The sequence below is a fragment of the Pezoporus occidentalis genome, unplaced genomic scaffold (genome assembly GCF_034315485.1).
Source record: "Pezoporus occidentalis ecotype Australia unplaced genomic scaffold, CSIRO_AGI_Poc_V1 ctg40, whole genome shotgun sequence".
NCBI lineage: Eukaryota > Metazoa > Chordata > Aves > Psittaciformes > Psittacidae > Pezoporus > Pezoporus occidentalis.
In genome coordinates, this window is record NW_026915725.1 from 863,237 (window position 1) to 887,691 (window position 24,455).

At 40.2% G+C, this 24,455-nt stretch overlaps 2 protein-coding genes across 2 annotated transcripts in view; one reads left to right on the plus strand and one right to left on the minus strand.

The window, feature by feature from the left end:
• Positions 1-24,414, plus strand: part of LOC134171390 (protein adenylyltransferase SelO-like) — a 36,992-nt gene extending 12,578 nt beyond the window's left edge. Inside the window, 7 exon segments of the mRNA XM_062633524.1 lie at positions 929-1,008; positions 5,277-5,331; positions 5,681-5,747; positions 5,750-6,114; positions 7,342-7,613; positions 18,654-18,813; positions 20,976-24,414. Of these exon segments, the coding sequence (XP_062489508.1) occupies positions 929-1,008; positions 5,277-5,331; positions 5,681-5,747; positions 5,750-5,793 (246 nt within the window). The 3' untranslated portion in view covers positions 5,794-6,114; positions 7,342-7,613; positions 18,654-18,813; positions 20,976-24,414.
• APBB1IP (amyloid beta precursor protein binding family B member 1 interacting protein) overlaps positions 10,762-24,455 on the minus strand; it is a 63,269-nt gene continuing 49,575 nt past the window's right edge. Inside the window, exons 11-14 of the mRNA XM_062633552.1 lie at positions 17,856-17,954; positions 16,764-16,881; positions 14,541-14,638; positions 10,762-12,206 (exon numbers count right to left, since the gene is read on the minus strand). Coding sequence (XP_062489536.1) covers positions 11,688-12,206; positions 14,541-14,638; positions 16,764-16,881; positions 17,856-17,954 — 834 coding nt within the window. The 3' untranslated portion in view covers positions 10,762-11,687. The remainder of the gene's footprint in view (positions 12,207-14,540; positions 14,639-16,763; positions 16,882-17,855; positions 17,955-24,455) is intronic.

Here is a 24,455-nt window from a genome sequence, read left to right on the forward strand (position 1 = left end):
TTTTAAAGATTTTTTTAAGTACAAAAGTAATTTCATCTGCTGTTTATTCACATTAATACTTTGCTAGTAGCAAAGCAAGTTTTCATCTTGGTCTGTAGATCACTTGCATTTTTTGAAGCTGCACACCAAAATTGACCTAAGAAATGGGAATACTTATGTTTAGTATTAACTGGAAACATTCTCAAATTCCTCCTAAAGCAGCTTAGCCCTGCACAGCTTTGAACTAATGCGTGACTCCCACACTCACCTGTAATCCACCTGCCAGACCCCCAGCTCTTAGTCACATCTGTAATATTAACTCATTTTTATACTCAAATGTGGTTTTCATTATATTCCTCTAAAAAAACTCCACAGATGTGATCTAAACTTCAATTTGTTCTTGCTTTTAATTTCCCTTACTTAGCTTTTGCCCATTTTCTCTTGTATATCTGCTGTTTACCTCCTTTTATCTATGTCCATGTCTTTCTAATCTGTTCTTTCTCTGAAGTGCATGCTTTGTCTGTGAGCTTTGGCTACTTTCTCTCTTTTTTGGCTACTTTCTCTCTTTTTTGGCTATTTTCTCTGGTATTTGCATCAGCTGCAATATGAAGCAGCTGTTAGCTCAGTGTAGTCAGCCAGGGAAGCCTCGTTTGTTGTTGTTGTCCAGCACTGGAGGCCACAACTCCAAGCTCTAGTTTCTCTCCAATTGCCTTTTTCAAGTTCTCTCTTCTCACCCTTTTTCATCTCCTATTGTGTCTATTCTCCTTAGTTTTCCCCTCCCATCATCTGATTCTCTCCCCATCCCACCAGGCAGAGTGAGGAAGTGGCTGTGTGATGCTTACTTGCCGGCTGGGGTTGAACCAAAGACATTTGTTTGCTTTACTTTGTTTTTTTTCTTAACAGGAACAAAATCCCCATTACCCACCATTAACTGTTTCTTTCTCTTCAGGAGTCCTGGACTCCCCGGGATCTGGGTAAACACAAGTTATTTTCAGAATGGGTTACTATGTACCTCTTGAGATTGAATTGGTAAGTCTGAGGCAGTTTCAAGTGTAAAAATAACACCAGATGTGTATTTGCCAAAGCAGGCAATGTTAAGCTGCAGCGATTTTCCAAAATCTTTAGCAGATCTGGTAAACTGGCCCAAACATGATTTCATATGCCTTTTTTGTCCTTATGGTTCTAGGTTGTGCTAGATTTCAGAATAATTACTATTGTAGTTCTGTTTTGACACAGAGATATACATAAAAATGACATGGGAGGAGTGGTCTGTACTTTCCGTCCTTCACTGAGCAACTGATGAGATTTCTTTGGTTAACAATTTTTGTTAAAATACCAGCTGTGATAAATTTGTGAAATTTGCCTGTAAAATACAATGAGCAACTGAAAATCTGTAGCCAAATGGGAATGAAGGAAATGCAGGATCTGATCAAATTCTTCACAAGAGATATTATAAGCTTCAACATTGTGCTGCTTTGCAGGGTCTTTTAGTCTCATTTCTAGTGGAAATGGCTGTGCTCTTTTGTTAGATATTTCTCACAATTTTACTTGTATTTTAGGAAGTTAATATAAGAACAGTTACCAAGAAGGAAGGTTTGGTTTAGCACTGGGTTTTGATAGGGTTAAGAAGTTTCAACTTTGGGACTCTGAGGCTCTTGGCTATTTTCCTTAGCTAAAATTTGATGCTGAAAAGTGTCTAAGCACACTTCATATTTTTCCGTGGCTTTTGAATCTGCTTCTAGAGAAGATCATGACGTTCTGAGTTTTTATTCCAAATCAGAAAGGATCCTAGTTTGGGGATGGTCTTCTGCAAATCAGCATCATGTTTTTCCACATGCATCCTGTGGTATAGAGGACAGACAAAACAAGGAAAAGGTTTTGCTTTCAGGATCACAGTAGTTCTAGTGGTCTGTTTTGGTAGCAGTCCAGACTTGATATGCAAAGATTCATGGTTATGCTAGTTAAGTTTTCTTCCATATAATTGGTCATCACAATATATCCATACAGCAGAACTGCAGAAATTTGTAACAGGCTACTGATGTTAATTTCTTTTTGAAATTTAATTTTACTTTTAAAACCCAACAGATCTTGTCACATTTTTGCTAGCTGCTCCATAACAGTGTGGCTGAAGTTTTTTTATGGAGTTCTTTTCTTGCTTTTGTTCTCTTTTGCATCATACATTTAAATAGATCTCTTTGATGTCCCTTGTGGTCTCTTTAAATTGTGTTTTGTTTCTTGTTTAGTTGTTTTGGTTTGTTTTTTTTTGTTGTTTAAGTATTTACTTGTAACAGCTGTCTCGTCAGTACAATTTGCAGCAGAAAGCTGGCTCAACTCAGTCAAGTGTTCATTTTTATCCACCATTTTATGTTAAAGACAAAACCGTCAGCTCTTTAGACTTCTATGTGGGTTGGTAAGTCCCACTAAATTTCATATTGCTGTCTTTAGTACTGACCGACCTTGAATACATTGCCATTACACCTCATTATTCATCACCTTTCCCTCATCATTACTAAGTGTAGTAAAATATCTTACTCCTCAAAGTACCTTACCTTGAGGCACTGAAGCTGATCACTTATTATCTTTTTTCTTTCTTCATTTACTTTTTAGTTCTTAGCAGCACTTTATCTTGTACTGCCTAAACTTAGGAGTTGTTCAAAAAGTTTTGACAATCCAAATCCCAATACAAGTCTTTAATTGTATTTCTTTACAAAAGAAACAGGAAAAAAAAAATGTAGACCAGATTATAAAATCCTCATAAGGGCACAAAATGTCTTCTGCTTTGTCCTTTTCTTATCTGGCTTGTCTTACTCTTTCATAATTATCTTGTCATTTGTTTTAATTAGATACTTTTAATGCCTTTGTGAAACTTGACAGTTTTCTATTGTTAAGAATATATTTCTGGGCCAAATATTCTCCTCTAGTATGAGTCATGGGTTTAATGTGAGTTATGTTTTTTTTTTTTGTATGAGTCATTTGTTAACTTCTCCACCTTTTAAATATTCTTTTTATATTGTTACCACACTTTGTTATTGAAAACCCATTTACCAGATGAAATCAAAAACTTGGCCAGAGCAGATTATTTTGCCAAGTAGGAAAACACTGTTCTTCAGCAGTTAGACTATGTAGAGATTATCAGGGTTCCAAACAGCTGGTTGTATTTTTTGGCTTTTGTTTAATATCTGGGAGTACATGCAGAACAGGGGTAATGTGAACATGAAGAATGTCTGTATCTGGATGGGTTGCACCTCTGCCTTTTTCTCATGGAAGTCAGAACCTGGATGTTGTGGTGGAATGTTCTATTACCTGTGCAGCTTTTATAAAGGAGGGAGTGGAAATGCCACCTGAAGTGCTTCTGGTTTCGGGCCATATTCTGATTTTGTAAGAGAGCTTCACCTTGTCCTTTCTGGCAGGAACATGGGCAGCCAGAGTCCAGCATGTACAGCATAGGGTGACTTTTTGTCCTTTACTTTTCTAAATAAAATAAAGACCCTTTGCGTAATGCTTGTGTATGTCAAATCTTGTGGTTTAAAATGGCTATCATTCTGTTTCAAACAGAATTTAATTGTATTGGATACATAAAATAATCATGCATTACTGATTACATAGCTTCAGTAAATTCTAGTTTGTTGGCTGGTTAAATGGTGCTTTTTAGAAGCAGTGCTTTATTACAGAGGAGTCTGTTCACTGTGCTAGGCACTAATTCTGTATGGGGAGCTATTAAATATGAATAAAGTCCTGTGATTGTCTAACCACAGAACCTTAGGAAGAGCCAGTCAGAGCTGTTCTCAAAGACATCAATTGTCTTGGTAGTCAGCTAGGATAAACAAGTTATGTTTGCAAGCTGAGGAAGCAGTAAAAGGAGATGCAAGAATACAGTGTATTGGGAAATGGAAATAGATTAAGTTTAATCCTTTTATCCAAATATTGTTTCTGATCATCTCCCTCCTAATATGATTTATTAATCACATCGTAACTAATTGGTTAGAGAAATTTTATTTACTAATTGAGTAGAGAGAAATTTGGGATGGTGATTTTGATGAATATTCTGCTTTCTCTAAAATCATCTTTCAAATACGCTGTAAGGATATTTACAGAAATATTTTATAAATATATATGTATATTTTTTTAAAGAAACATATAAAAGTAACATTTATGCAAATAAAACCTGCTGAGACACAAATGGAAAGAACAGTATAAGTTTGTGTATGTCCAAAAATAACAGACTTCCGGTTTCAAGTCCATGGGTGAAATGTCTCTGTTATCACTAATTCATCTCTTCATAATAATCAGCTACTGGATTTGGCAAAATATGCAGACCCACGTCAAATTAAGATTTGCAATGCAAGTTTGAAACGTTTGTTACAGTTAATCAGTAACATTGTTTTGTTCATTAAAATGAAAACTTTCTGAAGTAGAATGCTAGGCTTTAATTGCAGTTGACTGACATTATCTGCTAAAAAATCGATAATAAAAGCCATGTGTGCTTATGAGAATCCTCTTTGGCATACAGTTTGACAGGATGCCTTTTATGAGTTCTTAGTTGCTGTCCTGTAACATGTAGCCTGGTTTACTAATTCAGCAGTTTCATTTTCTATCCCTTCAATTTCCCTACTGCTGTTTAGACACAGCCTGGCACATGCGAGAGATGCAGTGCAGTGGTAATCAGTGTTTCCAAAAAGATACAGCAGACAGTTAGGAAAAATCTGGGGAACCTCCCACTATCCCTAACAAGAAATTAAAAGGAAAGTTGATAAAGTAGTTTCTAAAAATACAGCAGAAATAAACATTAGAGGCTTTTATGGCTAAAGTTTTGATACATGATACAGAAAAAGGGATATCTAAGTACATATACTTTAATTGCTATCTTAATAATTCCTATTCAAATTAAGTAATGTAAGACTAATTTTTATGCTCTCCAGGAAGGTACTGACAACACTGAAATATGCTTTCCAACAATATAGCAGGCACCAAAGCCATGGTAAACTCATCACATTTGAAAAGTCTGCAGGTGTTCACCACAGGAAATCCTTTGTGTATCAGTGCGATGTTCTGTATTACTGTAGTCTTTGTTTGGTACTTTGACGCACTGATTATGCAAGTTAAAAAAGTTCCTTTAACAGCTCATCAAAATAAGTAGATTAGTTCCTTTTCCTTTTTATGCATTTTTTTTCCTTGATCTGCAGATTAAACCTTCTTGAAGATTTCAATGACATGTTTCAATGACTGTGTTTCCTCTTGTTGAATATGTCTAACTAAATTTAACTGAATATACTTTTGGTTTCAGCTGTTAATCCTAGGAACTGGATGGCAGAATCAGCAGTGCAAAAACCTAATTTGAATGATTTCTCAGAGGTAAAATTATTTCATTCTTTCCTGACATATTTATTAATAATTGGCATAATTATTAATGAAAGAGTTGTTGCATTTACTTTTTGAACCAATACTACACTTTGATCAACACTGTACCAATACCAATTACTATTAACAATACTAACAAAAGTAGTAATAGTATTATTTATAAATAGTAGCAACTATATTAATAGTAGCATTAATAATAGTAAGCAAACTTTAAGTATAAAAATAGTAAGCAAAAATAATAGTTTCTGGAGCTAGGAGGGTGCATAATATGAAGTGGAAGAAACTTTTCTTGTTTTCAGGAAAACATTTTGCATAAAAACTTACCCATTTTAATTACTTACAGGTTTGTCTGCTACAGCAGATCTTACAACACCCCTTACAGAGACAGCAGGCTGCAGTGAGAGCAGGTTACTCCCAGCTTGGGCCAAGGATCTTAAAGTGAGCTGTTCATCCTGAGAGAAAACTGACCAAGCAAGAAAGATGATCGAGATAGACTGAAGCTCAGGCCTTCAAACAGGATCAGTGGATCAAGCCACAGGAACTTTTCTCCCTTACACTGTGTGGACTGAAATCTGGTACTCTGCTAGCCAAGACAAAGTTGTCTTAGCAACTTTATAAAAGATTAGAGAAGGGGACCACTATGTATGGTTGCATCAACAAATTATATTGGCGTTTATAACTCTGCCTTTTCTCTTCAGTTGTGCATTTATTTGAGTCCCAATATTTAAGTTCTCCCAAGCCGTCACACTTAACCTCTCAGAGTTCATGGCTGATCAGGTGGGTCTCAATAGCTTCTAATGGCTGGTCCATTTAAAATCCATCTAAGCTACTTTTAATAATACGGTATTTTGATGAATGTTTTCCTTGCTGTTACACACTGTTCAAATACAATTGTATTCTGAAGATATAAATGTTCTTAAATCTTTTGCAGAGACAGAACAGAGGATCATCTTACACTTAGACCTTGCCACCTTTTCTCTTTCTGACCTTGTTTTGTCCCATTAAACTGCCAAAAAAGATTTAAAGGAAATCTAATTAAATAATGAGCAAAGATGTCTGTCTTGGAAGTGACTTGCCTACAAATAAACTGTGGTGCCTTTGCCAGTGTCAGGTGCCAGTCAAGCCTGGTCCACTGCTCTTTGAAAGTCTATCTTTTGATAGTATTAGAAAGATTGTTGGCACATGGGTATAAAGCCTCAGGAAATTTTCACTGCTTGAACCTGGAAAAGGGCTTTCTTGGAAGTATCTTACTGTATATGTAGTTGAGTCAATGTGCCTTTTGTATCCAGCCACCTGATGCTATGAGGAACTAACAAAAGTCTTGCAGGGCAAGTATTTAAAATTCAGCTGGAGCTGCTATATAGAATCCTATGAGTAACAGGGAGAGACTAGTCTGAGTCCTGTGTCTCATTATTTATCCTTTTTTGATATTCCATTTTCACAAAACTTAAACCAAAATTAATACATAAGGAAGCAGGTTCAGTGGTTATGCTTGAAAATTGACAGTAAAAATAACTTATTTGGGGGCTTTGTTACTTCTTGACATGACCTTTACTCTTCCCAAAGCCAAAATCTCCAAATGTCTTGAGTGCCACTTTAATTTTGAAATAGAGGCTATTAAGTGGTGTAATCACCATTTCACAGATCTATCTCTAGAAACATAACTACAGTGGAAAAAATACAGTATTAGAAATTATTCAGAATGGTTTCCTCTCAGAAATATAGTTGTTCAAATATAAATACAGTTGTAATGTAAGTAATAGTATCATAATGTGAGGCATAGTATAGGTATTTAAATATTTTTCTGAAAGTCCAATGAAATTTGAGCAAGTGACACAGGTTCAGCCTGGGTTAGCTTCTTTTTTGCAGGTCAGAAGTGCTCTTCTGCAACCATTGCGATACTGTTTGAGCTGGCAACACTTCAAGATAAAAGGAGTGTGCTGGGGGGGGGGGGGGGCTGCGTTCTCAACCTAGTGCAACATTGCTGTTGATGTCTTTTCACAGATATGTACAAGCAAAACAGCATGTTGTGATGAAATCTGTGAATGCCAGCATTACCACCTGCAGTGGAACGAGTTACACTGCACCTAAGTGATGATTGGAAGGTGAATGTATTTGTGCCTGCAGGGTAAATACAGCACCACTACAGCTTGGACCCTGGTTTCCAGTTAGGTGAAAGGAAAGAACTCTGTGCTGAACCAAACATCTGTTTAAGATAATTTTGTGTGTGAGCCAAACATGACTGCCTGTACATCTTCACCTCATGGAGTAACTGTGTAAGTACAAAGCATTTTTATACTGCTTTTTCCTTCAAAGTGTTTTGTAAATGTTAAATCCTGTTAGTAACAGCAGCAAGTGGAGCTGTATTTCACCCATAGTTATATGTAAAGAAAACTTCCCAGCATCACAATATAAAACCAGAACATCCTGAATGGGAACTCTTTTTACAAGCAGTGATATGTACTTCCCACTGTGCTCATTGTGAAGCTTTTCTCAGGTTCTTCAAAACCATCTGAAAGAATGAAGCAAGCCCTGAAAATTGGTTTCACATATTCCTTTGGTTGCAGGGAGTAGGTCAGCTACTTCTCCAGGAGTTCATTCATGGATTCAGTCATGTATGTCCTCTTACCCTGTTTTACTGGCATATCTGCCATTTTTTTCTCCCTGGTTTTACCATGCAGATCAGATTACCTGTTTTTAGTAACTATTCTAATTTTGTAATAGTCAGTACTGACTGTTAATGGTGATAAAACTGTCTTAGAATATTCTGCAGGACCATGAGAATTCATAAGCCTTAACAACACTGAATCTATAGCAATAGGACAAGGGGCAATGGGTTTAAACTTAAACAGGGGAAGTTCAGGCTGGATATAAGAAAGTTCTTTACTGTGAGGTGGTGAGGCACTGGAACAGGTTGCCCAAGGAAGTGGTAAATGCTCCATCGCTGGCAGTGTTCAAGGCCAGGCTGGACAGAGCCGTGGGCAACATGGTCTAGTGTGAAGTGTCCCTGCCCATAGCAGGGGGGTTGGAGATAGATGTCCTTCCCAACCCAAACCATTCTATCATTCTCTCTCTTCACTCTCAAACAGAAAATGCATGTTTCCCAGTTACTTTGAGACTGCCAATAACAACCCATAAATAATACTTCTCTCCTATAGTTTTGCCACATGAGCCATTTAAGTTTCTACTTTTCCACTCTCAGTGCCTGACAGTGCGTGAAAACCACACGCAGAATAGTTATCTCAACACTACCTTTTAACTGTGTTTTGTAACAGTAGAGAAACAAGCCCACGTCATGCTCAGCATTTAGTACCACCTCCCTTTCCACTTCTAGGTTTTCATCATTACGGTTTATTATGACAATGTAAGCATTAATACTGTGTTTCATGATATATTCCCTAAAATCCTTGGCTTCCACCTGTGGTTCTGGAGCTGCCTCTTCCTTCACATTACATAAATACAGCAGTGGATGCAAGAGCAGATGGGGAATAGAAGTACCGTGGCTGGTAATCAAGGAGGCGTTTACCTGGACTCTCTTCCTCTTTCTGTAGCAGAGGCCAGATCTGAGGAGTAGTGGTATTGACCCCTCACATGTAGGTTTTTCCACACTAACCTTTCTAATCCTAAGGACTGATGGAAAAGCGGTCGCTTGAAGTTGGTCCTTCTACATCAGTGATGTAAGAGTCCAAAGATGACAGCTGCTGAGACTGCTTCCAGTTGAGGTATGGAGAGAGGTTAAAAATAACATGCTGCAATTTCAAGTCTTTTCACACGAAAATACTGTAATCTCCAGTAGTATACATACTATGGCAGTCTGCAGTAATTGGGCAATTTCATGTGGCAGTAGGTTAGATAGAGGTAGAAAGATTAATTTCTATTTTTTACAAATCCTTTGATTTACAGTCTTGGAAAGAAAGATCTTTTTGTACTTTGCAGCATATTTTTATGCCAAATAAAGCCAGATAATTGTGTATCATTAAGATGGTAGCTGTGTTCGCTGAATGGAGTTTGAATGCTTACATTTCAGAAATTCAATGCAAGCATGTACATACACAAAATAGTTGATAGAGGTCTAATCATCACATCATTTTAATTGATTTCTGGAGTTTTCTGTGGGTTTCTTTTTGTTTTGAAGAAAGCTTAACTTTTTCTTTTGTGTAAGATTGTGTGAGTTATGATTGACTGCAGATGTAAAATGTATAAGATTGAGTTTATTGTGCTGTAACAAAAGAGAAGGGACGAAATAGGGCAGGAGGCTTAGCATTCTAGTAAGGAGAGTGAATGCTGGGAAAGCCATGTGGAAGTCTTAGCTCTCTGAACGTAAAGAAACCAGCTTATTGTGCAACATTTTTCTATGGATATGTCCTGCTTTAGTTCGATGCTGGGTGTTTATTTCATAAAAGAAAATTCATTTGGTTTAAAAATAATTGGATAGCAGACAGCTGTTGTCACCCAAGTGTGCTGAAGATGTGCACTCCTAATACCTTGTCAGAAAATGACACCCAGCTCTTTAGCATTCAATGATCTACATAATGCTTACCTCAGCTACATATAGAAAGCCACTGGAAAAAAATAATCTGTTTTTCTGAACCCCTAGTTTTAACCCTCCTACTTTTAGCTAGTTAGTATTTTTTTTTTATCCTGCACTTGGAACTAGGGCGTGAACTAAGCTTATGGGCCTTGCACTCATCCTTCCAGGAGCCTGTCCTTTCACTCTTACTGCTTTGAGCAGGTACTACCAGCTCTTCTTGTGTTGAGATGGTCATGTTTTGCCTTTCATTGCTCCAGCTTATCAGGGACTGGTTCCCAGATACTGAGTGTTTGTGGTTTGTGCTTTATCATAGCAAAGCCCTGGTCTTTGCCATCTTGTAGAGGACTACACTCATGCAGCCACGAAAAAGTGCAAACACAGTAGGGACCAGCCAAACAAACGTGGGGCAGGCCAGCCAGTACTGGTGCCTGTACTTGGATAACAGGGCGGCTCTTTGTGCTGTGACCTTGCGGATAACGTGGAAGATGATGGTCCACACCGCATAGGTGAAGTGGCACCTCAGTTAGTGTCACACCTTCAGATTCTACCAGCAACATTTTCATTGATGTCAGTCAGTGCAGAGACTGCAAGGTGTCTGTGTGGGGGTGAAGGCCAGGCTTTGATAGCCTGATGCACCTTGGAGAGCCAAAAAAGTCCCCTACTTCTTCTGGGTTGGTCAGATGCTTCACCTAAACCAAAGACCCCACTGGAGCGGAGCCAATGCAGGAGCATGCAGTGTAGCTGTACTGGGATGGTGGAGAGGGGGTAAGCTGGCTTCAAACTGCAGCAAAGAGATTTCTAACACATACAGACAAAACCTCTTTAAAATATTTGAAGTGGTACCAATTGCCAGTAAAATGCCTGTTCATTAACTACAACACTTTGTGCAGATATAAAATAGAAGCTATTTTTATTTGAGAACTAATAATGACTGCTGCCTAAATGAACAACGGAGAATTAAAATGGGAGAACAAATGGAAAAAAAATGTAGGAGGAGACATTCAGATCAGGTACAAGTTAATTACAAAGTCTTTGAGAAGATAGACTATTTCTAGGTACAGTCTGAAGACAAATGTTAACCAACAGTAAAACCAAAATCCTGCTTACCACGAGAAACACAAGATTTTGAACTAAATTCTTCTTTGTCTAAGATTAACCAAATTAAATCTGATTTAAGGCAGCAGCTGTGAGTGCTGACAAGTTAGGACTGGAGTTGCATATGGAAGGAGGAGTTATACACATTTGGGGTGACCATCTCTGGAAATGGCCCTGGTCCTGCCTTGCATCTCAGAATGATCTAGCTGAGGTTTTGCTTTTAAAGACAGACTATTTTTGAAAAACATTGGCATCTTTTTTATTGAAAAAAAACCAAAACATCAAGACCCCCACAGTTGGGGGTTTTCTCATAAAGAACCGTTAAGGGACATTCTGTGAAAAGGGATCTTTGCACTTCTCAAAATTCACACAACACTGTTGCTATTTTTGTTCAGTTCCAACTCTACTAGAGAGGCAGGCACAGTGTTCCCTCACTGGCTGGCTCTGTGAGTGCTGCTCCACCACCCCTGGCTGTCCTTATGGAGTGAAGCAAGACTAGAGCCAATTCTTACCTCAGTCTGATGGCAGAATGGTAGCTAATAATGGAGGGGTAGGGGCAGAAGAGGCAAGTTACAGGGACAAAGAGGTGGAGAGAGGGCACCCCATCTTACTTCCTGAGACCCTCCCAGGAAGGAGAACTCCTCCTGGAGAAGCCTGATCCAACACAACTTTACCATGCTGACTCACAAACAGCTATGGCTTGAAGTTCACCTGCTTCCAGAGTTCAGGAGTTGCTGCCCCTTTTCTTCTCAAGAGCTTTCATTAGGTCAGACATGAAATCTGCCTGCCTGCCTCCACCCCCAGTTGGAAGTGGCCCAGCTGACCGTGGCTCTCCAGCTTGTCCAGTGTTTTCCAGCCTTTTTGATGGAAGTGGCACAGGTTTCTTTGGTGGCTTAGTGGAGACGGGTGGAGGTGGAGGGGGTAATGGCACATCTCCATTGCTGCTGCTGGAGGCTGGTGGTGGAGGCACAAAATCAGGAGGAGGTTCACAGAAATCAGATGGTGGTGGTGGAAAATCAACCTTCAATGCAGGTGGTGGTGCTGGAAAGGTGTCTGGATCTGTTAGGAAAATGCCGCTGTCTCTTTTGACTTTGGAGGGTAGAATTGGTGAAGCAGAAATAGCAGATGACCGCCTTTCTGGTGGAGGAGGAGGCGGCTGCAGCAAGTTCCTCTTACTCTGGAATTTCTGTGGCCTCATCACTGGCTGTGCCAGGCCAGGTACACTGATGTTATTTGAGTTAGCCTTTAATAAGCAGAAGGAATAAAAGGATAATACAGAGTCAGTGCACATACAAACTAATGCCACTGCTTGAGAACAGTGAAAGATGTGAAAATCCATGAGAAGACTGCAGCGGACAGACAGCAAAATGAAGTATGGTACATTTTGCCTGAAGAGTGCCAATAGTATTTTGTTTTCTTTCTGGAGCTGCCCACAGACCTTTAACAGTATTCATAATGCTTTTGAGTGCTGTCCTCAGAAACTGAGTGCTTTTAAAATCTCAAAGAACTGCAGTTACTAAGACATGTAAAGATGTTTTCTTGATCTTCCACCCTGCTGTTTATTCCCTGAGAACATGAAGACTTAAATAAAAATAAAATCTGTGCTGTGTTTTTACATCCAAAAATACTGAGCAAGATTTGAGAACATAAAAAGCAGATGTAGTTTTGGCTCTTCTATTTCCACCTCCTGTTCTAGCAGCAACTGCTGGATCTCTGGATCAAACTAAAATAATGAAGTCACCTATCTGCCAAACTCACCAGACACAGCAGCAGTGAACCGGGAAGAAGATGGACAGACTTGGGAATATAAAGTTTACATGCCTGTATCTGCTGTCCCCAGCACTTTGCGGCATGGTGTGAAGCATTTACCTGCAGGAAAGTGCCCTGGGCCCCCTCTGTGCGGGTGGGAGAGCACTGCCAAGCACTAGGAAGAGGCACTTGGAAAGCTCCATCTGTCATGACTCTGCAGTGCACAGTATAGGAAAGATGCTTCAGTAGTGACCTGGCAAGGGCCACTGATAAGCCTGGGGAAGGTGTCTTTTGTCTGCTGGGCAAGGCACAGGTACATACTGCATCCGCTTTCAAATCAGTAGTGTGACAAACAGGTCCTCGAAGCTATGAAGTTGTAGCCATGTTTGCAAGGTCATGAGGCAATCAAATCCTCTGACAACTTTTTTGAAAAAATGAATCAAAGCATCCATCATACAAGTTGATAAAAATAAAATGCAGGGTAGCAGTTAATTATGGAAATGTTTATTTTGACAAAATTTTATGTGGCTTTTCTTTTGTTAGCTCTGAACGTAAATAAAGCCCATTTGGTGATATCTGAATATGATTTGCTCTTCTTTTTTTCAGGTAGCAACTAGTAGCTGTTTACAGTTACTACACACAGTCTGTTCTTTTAAACCTGTGGAGAAGTCTGCTGTCCTGAAAACAAAGATTTGTAACATAATGCGTTTCTAGCTATGCTAATTTATCAAGTTAGCCCCAGCTAGCTTAGAGCTCTGACTGTAGCATGGTGCACTCTAAAAGACTTCAGCTTGCTCCCTTGGTCCCAGGCTTATAGAAACTGAGAGATGAAGAAAGCAATGTTTGCTAAGCAATGTGTTTGCTTCTGCTAAAGAAAAGCGCTCTGCAACCCTGCAGTCAGCAGTACTAATTCTGGCATTAGCTAAGTATAACTTCTAAGCCTTCTCTTCCTCACTCTCCTTGCCTACAAAGATGGAAGTAAATGAGATGCAGGAGGAGGGAACCACTGGCTGAGTTCTGAGAATGTGACCTGTTCCAGAGGAAGTAAGGTTCAGAACAGAGAAACAAATCTTTTTAAAAGAGGAACTCTACAAAGACAGAAACAAGAAGCACAGAACACACAATGCAGGTGGCAGAAAAATTCCACAAATTTCATTTCACTTGTCCTGTGCACTTTATGCATGATGGAGGGAATGAATAATGAACTGCAAACATATGCAGGGTTTATTTTTTCTGTAGGATGTTTCTGAAGTCCTCACACTGTACCCTGCTGATATTTTTACAGCCAGAGATGGTGCAAGTAGTCAAAATCTGGAGCTTAACCAAGAAATTCATTTAGAGCCTAATGAAAACATGTAATGTTTTATATCTTCACATTTTCTCCTTTCTTACATGTTCATCTTCAGCTGTGCACAGTGTTCCCTGCTGAAAACAGTACTACACCCTTTGTGCTACTAAGGCAAGACCTGTTTTCTGGTAGACACAGGAAATTACACTGAGGTTCTGGCAGCACAGACTCTTTGAGACTCCCAGTAGGCACATCCCTATCCTGCTACATGAACTCAAAGCTTGTTCTGAAGAATAAAAGTGATGCGTGACTGTGCCTTTACCTCCCATCAGTGGCTCCTTGCTTCTGGGCTACAGGCACACTATTTGCAGTGTGTAAAACCCAAAAAGGGGCAGCAGTGAACCAGCCACTTTGCCCAGGAGCCAAATGCTTGCAATAACAGTACACTGTGAGTGGGAAAGACAGTGTGTGAAGAAAAACAAACCTGAAGAACTGTTTCACAGGTGACATTTAACTACTGCACTGCTTGTAACTGCTCACCTGTACCTCTGGTGTATCTGCTTTCTTCTGAGCCTCTGGAAATTCTGCACTGGAATGACAAACAATTTGGGGAACCTGTCCATTTGGCTGAACAGCACCTGTGACAAGGAGGGGAGACAAAGGAAATGGAGTGTTACATTTTCATGGTATTAACCAGATCAGGGAATAGCAACTAAGAAAAACATCTTTACAAATTCCACCAAGCAACCACTCATTACAAGTTTCTTATACTTAATTCAGTAAAATCCATGAGGATGTCTGTTTTCTACTTCAGGCTTATTTTGAAACTTTCCATATTCAGTTCATTATCTAAGGAAAGTAAACATGATACCTTACATTAAAACTAGTAAGTCACCACATGATAAAGCCCACATGCCTCCATGGTTGTAGCTGGATAGTCCTACAGGAAGTACATCTGAATAAAGCAGCTTACTTAATCCTTCAAACACTGTAATATTGTGCTGGCACGTAACATACACTGTTTTTTTTTAGTATCCAAAGACACACACAATGAGGCATAGAGACAAACAACATTGCCTGAGATACACCTGGCACTTGGGACACTTCAGACCCACAGACTATACTGTAATGTGAGCAGGGACTACAGGCTTCACAGGATGTGAGAAGTTCCACCTGCCTTCCTAAACAGTGCTTGTGGCTGCCACTGAAGTTAACAGAGTACAGTTCCCAGCTAAGGTCACAAGGACTAGTTTTCTATAGCATATTTTAGTCTATACTGAAATCAGCCCCTACAAATAGCTATACAGCCATTTGAAAGCAGAACAGCAGAAAACATGCTTTATTCTATCTCCAAACCATGAGCCAACAACTACTCACAGTCAGGCAGTTCAGGTTATAGTATTATAGTCAGGCTCCAGGTTTTATATAGGGCAGTAATGATAACTTTTAGACAGAAAGAATCACAGTGACTTGCCTCAATTAGAACACTAATGATCCATCAGAGATATTTCCATAGAGACAACATACATGACTAAAAGCTTTCTAGGCTACTTAATCATTTACTGGGATCCATTAGCTAAGATTGGCAATATACTTCATGATCACATACAGTGTTCTTGCATTCTAGTCAGGAGCTGAAGTTACAGAGATATATATATACTTTACAAGGCCTCAATCCTGCCCATATCCACTACAGACTGCAGCATCAGCACAGAGCCCCACTGGCCAGCCACTTCTCTTCTGCAATCAATACCAGAACACAAAATGCTCCAAGACTGTCTCATCCACTCATTAAAATACCCCCACTCACAACCATCAGAAAATCCCTTGATTTTAAACAGCCTGTTACTGTTCAAAATCTCTCTCCCCATCCCAAATGTGCATTTATCACCATGATTTGACTCCAAGGAGTAGCAGAAAGATCACCCTCTTTTCACATGTATTGAGAAAAAAGACAAACTGAAGCCCTCATAAGGTGTTTGGAGGATTTTGAGTTGTCCATGTGAGAAGTCAGAATGTTAACTGCCAACACAGATTTTGACTTTGCCTGTCTTATGTCAGTAAGTTCTTAGCCAGCATGTCCCTCCTAATAAATACAGCATAAACTTATGCATGTAAACTAAAAACATTCATGCAAGTTACAGCTCGCATCATGCACTGTTCTATCTGTACCATGATAAAATAGGTAACAGTGGTATGATTAAGCTACTGGAAAAGTAAAGTTAGAAAATAACCCAATCATTTCTTACTCTGCATTCTTTTCCAACACCCACATTATTATCACACATGAGTGAAAGGCTGGGAAAGAGAATGGCTCACCCTATAATAATCTCTAAAATGATCATTCTCAGAATGAGATCCCAGTCATCCCTTTCACTCATTGGAAGAAAAGCTCTGATATAGCCAGGGTAAGAGATGGGCAAACAGAAAACTTCAAGACATGGACCATCAGTCGGTAACATGTAGAGGGAGGATAAAGCATTTGTATTAAGATGCCAACAGAAAAAAAACACTTTATTGAATTATGCAGATTTAAACTGATCTTCGGTGGACTGTCTTTGGATTCTCTAAGTGCTAACTTTAAAGTGAGAGCTCTGCTGCTAGCTTAGTTATAGGCAGATCAGAGCTACACTGGGCTGTCCAGAGCAAAACACTATCTTGCTGAATGAAGGGACGGTTTTCTGAACAAAGACTATGTTCAACATTGATGATGACAGAAGAGGGCAATAAATGTGATTTCAACTGCTGGGACATCATTGGTACCTGCTGGTAAGGATCCTGCAGGGGCAGCTTGTTCCACTGTTCCTTGATTTGCCCACCGTGAGGACAAGCCAGCCTTCTTCACTGCACATTTGTAATTATCATATAGCAGCTTGCCATACTGCAAACCAAAGCAATACAATAAGCATGGTATTAAGCTTGACAGAGGCCAAGCACTCATTTTGCTATTGGAAAACTTTTCCGACCCCATTCCTTTCCACCCAGTTTTGTTCAAAAATAGCTTTCTGCAAGTGGTGTGCCTATTTCTGAACAGGGCCAGGTGGAAAGCATCTCCCTAACAGCACAATAAAACACAAACCCCTGTGACCAGAGAGAGTCCTACTGATATCATTCTGATGTTTTATGTTCATTTCAGTATCTGTAAAAATCTTGAAACTTGGCTTGAAAACCAAATGTTCCCAATAAATATCTTTCTCCAATGCTTTCCAAGTATTACATTTTCAGACTGGAGTCATGGGACACTGAATCCTGGGCTCCAGAGAAAACAGCTCTGCCAGTGTAAGATACAAAATAACTTGATGACCACCCCAGACCTTTGTTGCATGCCACCCTGCAGCAGAACTGGCAGAAAAGAATATATGTCTAACAGGAGTAGGTCTGTGCAGCCAGACACAGCCAGTATAATGGGCTACATATAAATCCATCTCCCTTAATGTTTTGTGCGAAACAAAGTGGGCTGTGAGTTAAGACCTTTTGAACAGGGTGAGGTAGACAACATGGACAGAGCTGTCTGAAAAACGTCTCAGCTGGACTGACCAGAGCTTGTACACCTTTAGCCACAGCCCGTTATTATTGTGCCAGATAACTGTGGAGTAAGTTTTACAAGTACATGAGTTTTACAGCTACAGAATTCACCCGTGTTAATGAGAAACACACACTGATAACTAAGGTACAGGAACATTCAGCAAATCCATCCTGGTCATGCCCTTCTACTCTTTCTTCCTAGGACAAAATTAGCATAGATGTTCATTCTTGTCACAACATTTCCAGTTGAGGTTCTGACAGTCAGTAACGTGAGGAAGACAAGATGATTTTACAGAAAACATATTTAAGTAAATGTAATTTTAATCTCACCTTGGCAATTCTTATTCCTGTTACCCACTGATGCAGGGTTGCTTGATCATCACAGCATAAGTACTTGATATATTGTGATTCCTTTTGAATCTGGGGGTGCTAAAAGATATTAATTCATAAAATAAGACAAACATAGAAATCAAATCACTATACAGAAGCATGAAGGCACCACACAGTGACTTCTGTGAGAACACTGCCTATAGGCATCATGTTAACATGAAGATGACTTGAGGGGGGGAAAAGAAAGGCAGCAAAACCAGAGCATAATAAAATAAAAAAAACATGTTGGTTATGAACTATGCATGAGTTGCCACTGGCAGCACTTGCCCAAAATAATTTTAATGCATTGTGATATGAATTCAAGGGCTACAGAAATCTAGCAGTGATCTAGAGTTCAATGTTGTCTACAAATGCTATGGTTCAAGGTCTAACGCTCAATGTATAAACACTGGAAGAAGTCTGTTTCTCATTGTGGTTTGTCATATGTAAGGCATCCAGACTGAACACTGGACATAATTAGTTTTCAAAGAGGATGTTAAATTTGTTTAAGCATGAACTTGCAGCTGAAACAGTTTTTCCTTCTGACTGCCTTTCTCTGGGCCAAGTTCTAGCTTTCTTCCTATGCATTTTTATTCTGTTTTACTCTTGCTGTTGTTTGCCAAGTTATGTAAAACTGCTGTATGTTCTAGATGGAGGATCACTCAAACCACACCACCATCAGAAGTACTCTTTTTCACTTGCTTGTACCAGGAACCTTTATATTTTTAAACGTTTTTTATTCTTTTGGACAAAATTTAGATTCTCTTCCCTTTACTGATCAATGCAGTACTGGTATGTGGTGACAAACCGCTGCAACTCAAAAGATGACCAAGATGCCAGGCTGCCTACTTGCCTGAGACCGAGTATCCTCTCTAAGAGGCTGAAGGAATCTGGTTCCCCTACTACAGCAGAGAAGGCTGTAAGTCTTTATAGCCTGGATGGAATAATATACTGCCATCTCTTGATACACAAAGAAAGAATGAAACCAAAGGAAAAGGCTTCGTTATCCCTCATTCATGTGTTCATTTTTATCCATCTTCTTATAAATAACAGATGCACAGTTAGTGAAGTATTGTGAATGCACAAAAGAACATCCAAATATGCTCTGAGGATTCACTATTGTTAAACCATTCTCTTTTAAGCCCATGCAGTAAAAAATTCAAAATGTACCTCTGCCTAGCAGCAAGGCCCCTGCTTTTATGCATACTGTTATGCAGAGCAGTACCGGACACAGGGAACTCAGCAGGACCCATTGCAGCACACAGTACTGTGAGCAGCCCACCAGCCCAGGGCTGATGTACAAACCAGATGTCTCCTCGCAGGCACCTGCCTACCAGTGGCTGGGGCATTCCCAGCATAGAGGCCAAGCCCAGGCTGGGTGGCCCAGGGGCTCAAAAGCAGTGCTGAACAGAGGTCTCACTCCTCAGCCGTGTGTCCCTTCTCCCCGCTCAGTGCTGCAGGCACCAGGCTTCCCTTTCTTGTGCTGACCCAACTGTCTGTGAGGCCACACTGTGATACAAAATAAAAGGAATTGATCAAGTTAAACATAACTCCTTTCATCGTGCTGTAGTTTTGGTTTGTTTGCCTTTTTTTTTTTAAACTCAGCAGTACACAGTATGGCCTCACATACAGCATGGGGATAAGGAGTACTGCGGTTTGGGGAGACAAGAAGTAGGAAGGCACAGATGAGAGGATGGGACTGCACAAGTCAGCATAGCTACCAAATTCCTGTATCGTCAGATTATGGAGCAAGAGTGAAATAACTGTGAAGAATAAAAACCAAAGGCATATTACTCTTCAGGGGTCTCACAGTGACAGCTATGTCACACGACAGTGCTGTGTGTAACTGTTACAGCTCCATGTGTTTGAACTCAGCTGCTCACACAGATCATACTGTCTGCCATTTTTCTGCAAACACACAGCTGGCTATCTCCCCTGGATGATGAACATGCAAAGTCTGCTTCAGCCCATAGCTACCTGAACCTCTTTGCTCTTGGATGCTCTCAAGGTAAGAGCTAGGGACATCACACATTGCAAGCCCAGAGATGCCGCTTCATTGTCACCAGGTGCCTTAACTGCAGAGAATGGAGCTGTGCCTCACTGATCTGGTACACTCACACACTACCCCTTCACCGTTCAGTGTACAGGGCTGTATCTTGCTGCTACACACCTATGCCACGTATCAAACAGATATGTCTCTGCCTTCAGCAGCCAGAATGCTGCTCAGAGTGGGCTCCACTCCTGCAACGTGTAGCTGGGGTACAATGCCTGACAATCCTTATTTCCTTCCACTGTTCCAGTATTATGCAACCAAACACAGTGAAAACCATTAAGGAATTCAGTTGGAATGGTATCTTTAAAAGGGAACTTAAGCAGACACTTCTCTGTTTGGCAGAGTAGATCCCATATACCTGGGTTACATTATCACCATCAGAGCCAAAACAACCAGCAGTTACAAGCAAAGACATGGCAACCTTGGGTAAATTCAGCTCGTCAAGTACTTTTCAACCAGCCACTAACAAATTCTGCTCCAGTGTGTAAGGTCTTACTGAACCCAGCAGATGGCACCCAAAGCTTTAAGAAATGGCAAAAGCAAGGATTCTTTTTCATGAAGTCCAACTGGTCTACATATCTCCCCTCAAACTACACCAGCTTTTTATTACAAGGAAAGAAAAAAAAAAGGCAGAAAACACCCCCTTCTATAATTTAACATACAAATAATAGATTATTATTAAGGTGTTATAATTCATACAAACATCTGGAAGAAAGTGCACACTGTATAAACAAGGCAGAGGTAGATATGGCACAGAGCTTGCTAGGTGACAGTGCTGCACAGAGACACAGCTCTGCCATGGGGATCTGCTGATGGGGATCTCGGAGGGGCTGCCATGGGCCTCTTCTCTGGGGCACCCTACAGAAATACCAGTTTCACAAGAACACCCATACCGTGGCAGACCAAAAGTCCTTGTACCCAGTATCTGGACTTCGACAGTCACCACAAATGGGTACTGAAGGAGGAGAAATGACAAGCCTATATGATACTTCCTTTGCTCTACTTTCCCTGTCTGCATCTATTTTCAGGTCAGGGGGTTTCCTGAGCCACATGGGGGTTTTCTGTGTTTAGGTTCTTCAGTGGACTTCTCCTCCAGGTACTGCAGCTTTTTATTGAGCCCAAAGAGAGTTCTGGCATCCACAACATCTTGTAGAAGAGCCACCTCTGAACCTGACTGCTGCTAGCTGTGTATGATACTGCTGTTTTGGAAGAGACACTGTATGGCTGACCCCTATCCACACCTCTCCGTTGCCACTCCTGAGCTTAGATCTGCATCATATTCCTGGCAAGTTGTCTCTTTTCCAGCCTACAAGCTTCAAGCCTCTGCAGTCATTCTTCAAGTCAAAGTCATTCCTTGCCTTCGCGTATCATTGTTGCTCCTCTTTGATCCTTTTCCAAGCTTATAATATCGTCTTTGAAAGGAGAGGACCAGAATAGCACAGGTGAAAGAAAACCACTGACTTGTGCCATGGTATGGCAGTGTTTGCTGTTTTATCATCTATGCCTTTCCTGATCATTCCTAATGCTTGATTTACATCTCTGAACACCACCGAGCACTGAACCGCAGCCATACAATGGCCTTCCGGAGTTCTTCAGGCTGCCCTTTCCTCACTGATCTGAATAATGTACCATCATCAGCAAGCTTCCTCACCTCACTGCCTATTAATATTTCGAGACTGTGGGGTTCTCACCACCCTGAGAAGGGCACTGCCAGTGAACAAGGCTAGAGTACCCCATGCCGAACAACATGGGAGTTATTTACTGCCTGCCTTCCAGCCTATCTTTTACTAACTATTGTCTCCACTGGGCAATCAATCTTAACTACTGGCATTCACCAGTGGGGCCTATTCCAAATTACCCCAATCAGTTCCTTGATTAAATTACTCCAATCAGTAACCATGATTAAATGCAGAGTCGCAAGTATATTCTGTCAGTTAGGGACCAAACTAGCTAGCTGCTGAACACCCCGTTCTCACAAGTGAAGTTCTACACCTCAAAGCTGTGCAGATCTTCACTTTGTAACAACTAAGAAGCGCACTGCCTTTCACTTCGCAAGAAGCAGCAGCAGCAGCACTGGCTCTCTTTTTATGTGCTAACTTTAACACTGACACAGAAACCACACCTTTGTACTGGCCCCATAGCCCACTGAGGTTGACTGGAAATACCTCCATTACCTTTCCTAGACTTTGGATGAGCTCTAAGAAGCAATGTTGCATGGGGCCAGTGCAGAGGCTGCCTACTGCACCTGTGTGCAAGGCCAGACCACGGGACCAAACACCAGCAGCAGCAAGCTTAACACTGAAGGTTTATACCTGTAAAAGATTATTAGCAAGTGGCTCAGAAGGAGGCATTTGGCTTCCTGTGTTTTCTGATGCCCGAGGCATGCTACTTTGAACTGGGAAGTACAGTGTTTCTGCCAAGAACTGTCACACCCCAGCCTCACTCGGGAAGAACTGTACCATAGTGAAATACTTTGGCAGTACAAATGGCTGCCAACACTGACCTTTACAAGCTCAACCTTCCACTAAAAACATCAGGTCACATGCAAAGTCTATTAGATAGCACACAAAAATTCTGACTCAGGATAATCAATGCAGAGAAGAATCAGGACAGCTGAAAGCCCCTGGAAATGACTTGGTGTGAAGATCCATGTGAACCGAGTTCTTCCTGTGTTTCAGGATAGTTGCTCAGTACAGTACACAGACCTACGAGCTGCAGTCACTAGGCAAGTCTGGTTTTGCTTATCTAAATTCAGAGCCCCTTTAATAACCTCTCTGTGGGACTAACAGAGATCATAACAGTATCAAGCCTCACAGTGATGTGAGAAATACTGTAGTTTGAGGCAAAATAACACTGACCTCAGTATGCCACACCTTATACATCTCACACATAGAGACAGATAAATCATTTTGTTACATGGTGCATATACCATGTCCTGAAAAGGTCATTAAAATCATCTGACAGCAAAGTGAAAACATCTCCTCTGGAAAGGCTTAGCACCTTTGCCTCCAAAACATGCAGCACCAACATGAATTCTGAAAGATAACTGGTTAAAAAGCAACCACAGAGAAGTCAGAGTTTGAATGAAAAGTGGCAATATGCAAGCAGAAACAGAAGCCAGAATTTTTCTCACAGAAAAAAAAATGGAACAGCGCTTTGAAATAATACACTGTATTAAAATGCAACATAATTTGACTACGGCAAACTTTTTTCTCCGTCAGTGTCACAACTCTCAGTACTGATGACTTAGTTGCATCATGGGGCCTGAGTTTTGGAATTGTTGGTTCTTTCCAGTTACATATTAAGGGCTGAGCACCTCAAACACCAGGCAGCAAAAGGATGTGCTATGCTCCACCTGGAAAAGCCCTGAAAAGGTTTGGAACAGGATCTAGTGTTCTCTAACCCACTGTCTCCTCTCTGAGCATCACTGTCTAGAGATAAAGAAAGCAGAAACACTTGTGGATATAAAAAGCTTTTTTTTTTGGATAAGTTTCAAAAAAATATTTGTGCACAGATTACATTTTCAGATATAAACTCTCTGCCTAAGGAAGAAAAAGATAAGAACACATTGAAAACCTGAAGAAATGAGAACTGAACAATGTGTTTCTATGGTTTGTGCCAAAACAAACGACTACAGGCCAAGTGTGCATGAAATCAGAGATTATCCCAATGAAACGTTCTGAAACGTTCTTTTGCTTTGCCTTCTTCCTATCCCAAAGATGAAAATTGAACTGACATTACTCAGCATCTCATTGGATTCCTTGCCCCAAAATATATGGATCATTGCTCAGTCTCTGAGGCAGAAACAACAGCCAGAAGCATAAAGAGTGACTAATCTTGGATCAAAAGCTTTGGCTTTAGGCCAAAATAGTCAATGTTCTTGGATACCTTATATGCGTTCTAGTGATGAACTTGGTCTATGTTGAGTTAGCTTCTCAGAAAAGCTGAGACTCCTCTGGCTCCCATGACTGCAAGTAGAATTAATACTCAGATCCTTTTAAAAACCATACTCAAGTGGTTCAAATTTGCCACCTCCTAGTAAACTTGGTCAAATTCTGATGCAGTCCTTGCATTAAAATGACCAGCCTTAACTGACCTTCTAAAGACATGTGTGAACTGTACAGATAAAAAAGCAACTGCCCTAGTCTAAGGAAATTATTCTTTTAGCTTACATTTCTCTAATGACTGAGGCAAAATGTTTAGGTTATTACAAACATATGTAGCAGCCAATGTAACCAAACAGCACTGCTTTACACAGCAAGTATTTTCCAAAGCTATTATAATCCATTTCTCACTGTACATTCTCTGTCCATATTCTCCCCATTGTTTATGCATTAATCTTGCAAAACTGTGTGCATGCATTATGACTGTAATCTTGTATGTCTGAAAGTGTTCTGTAATAAAGAGTATTCCTGCTTTTGCTTTTTTAGTTTATCTGGAAATGTATTTTACTCTGCAATATTTGACTGAAGCATTCATGCTAATACAATTTTCAAACCTTTCAAATA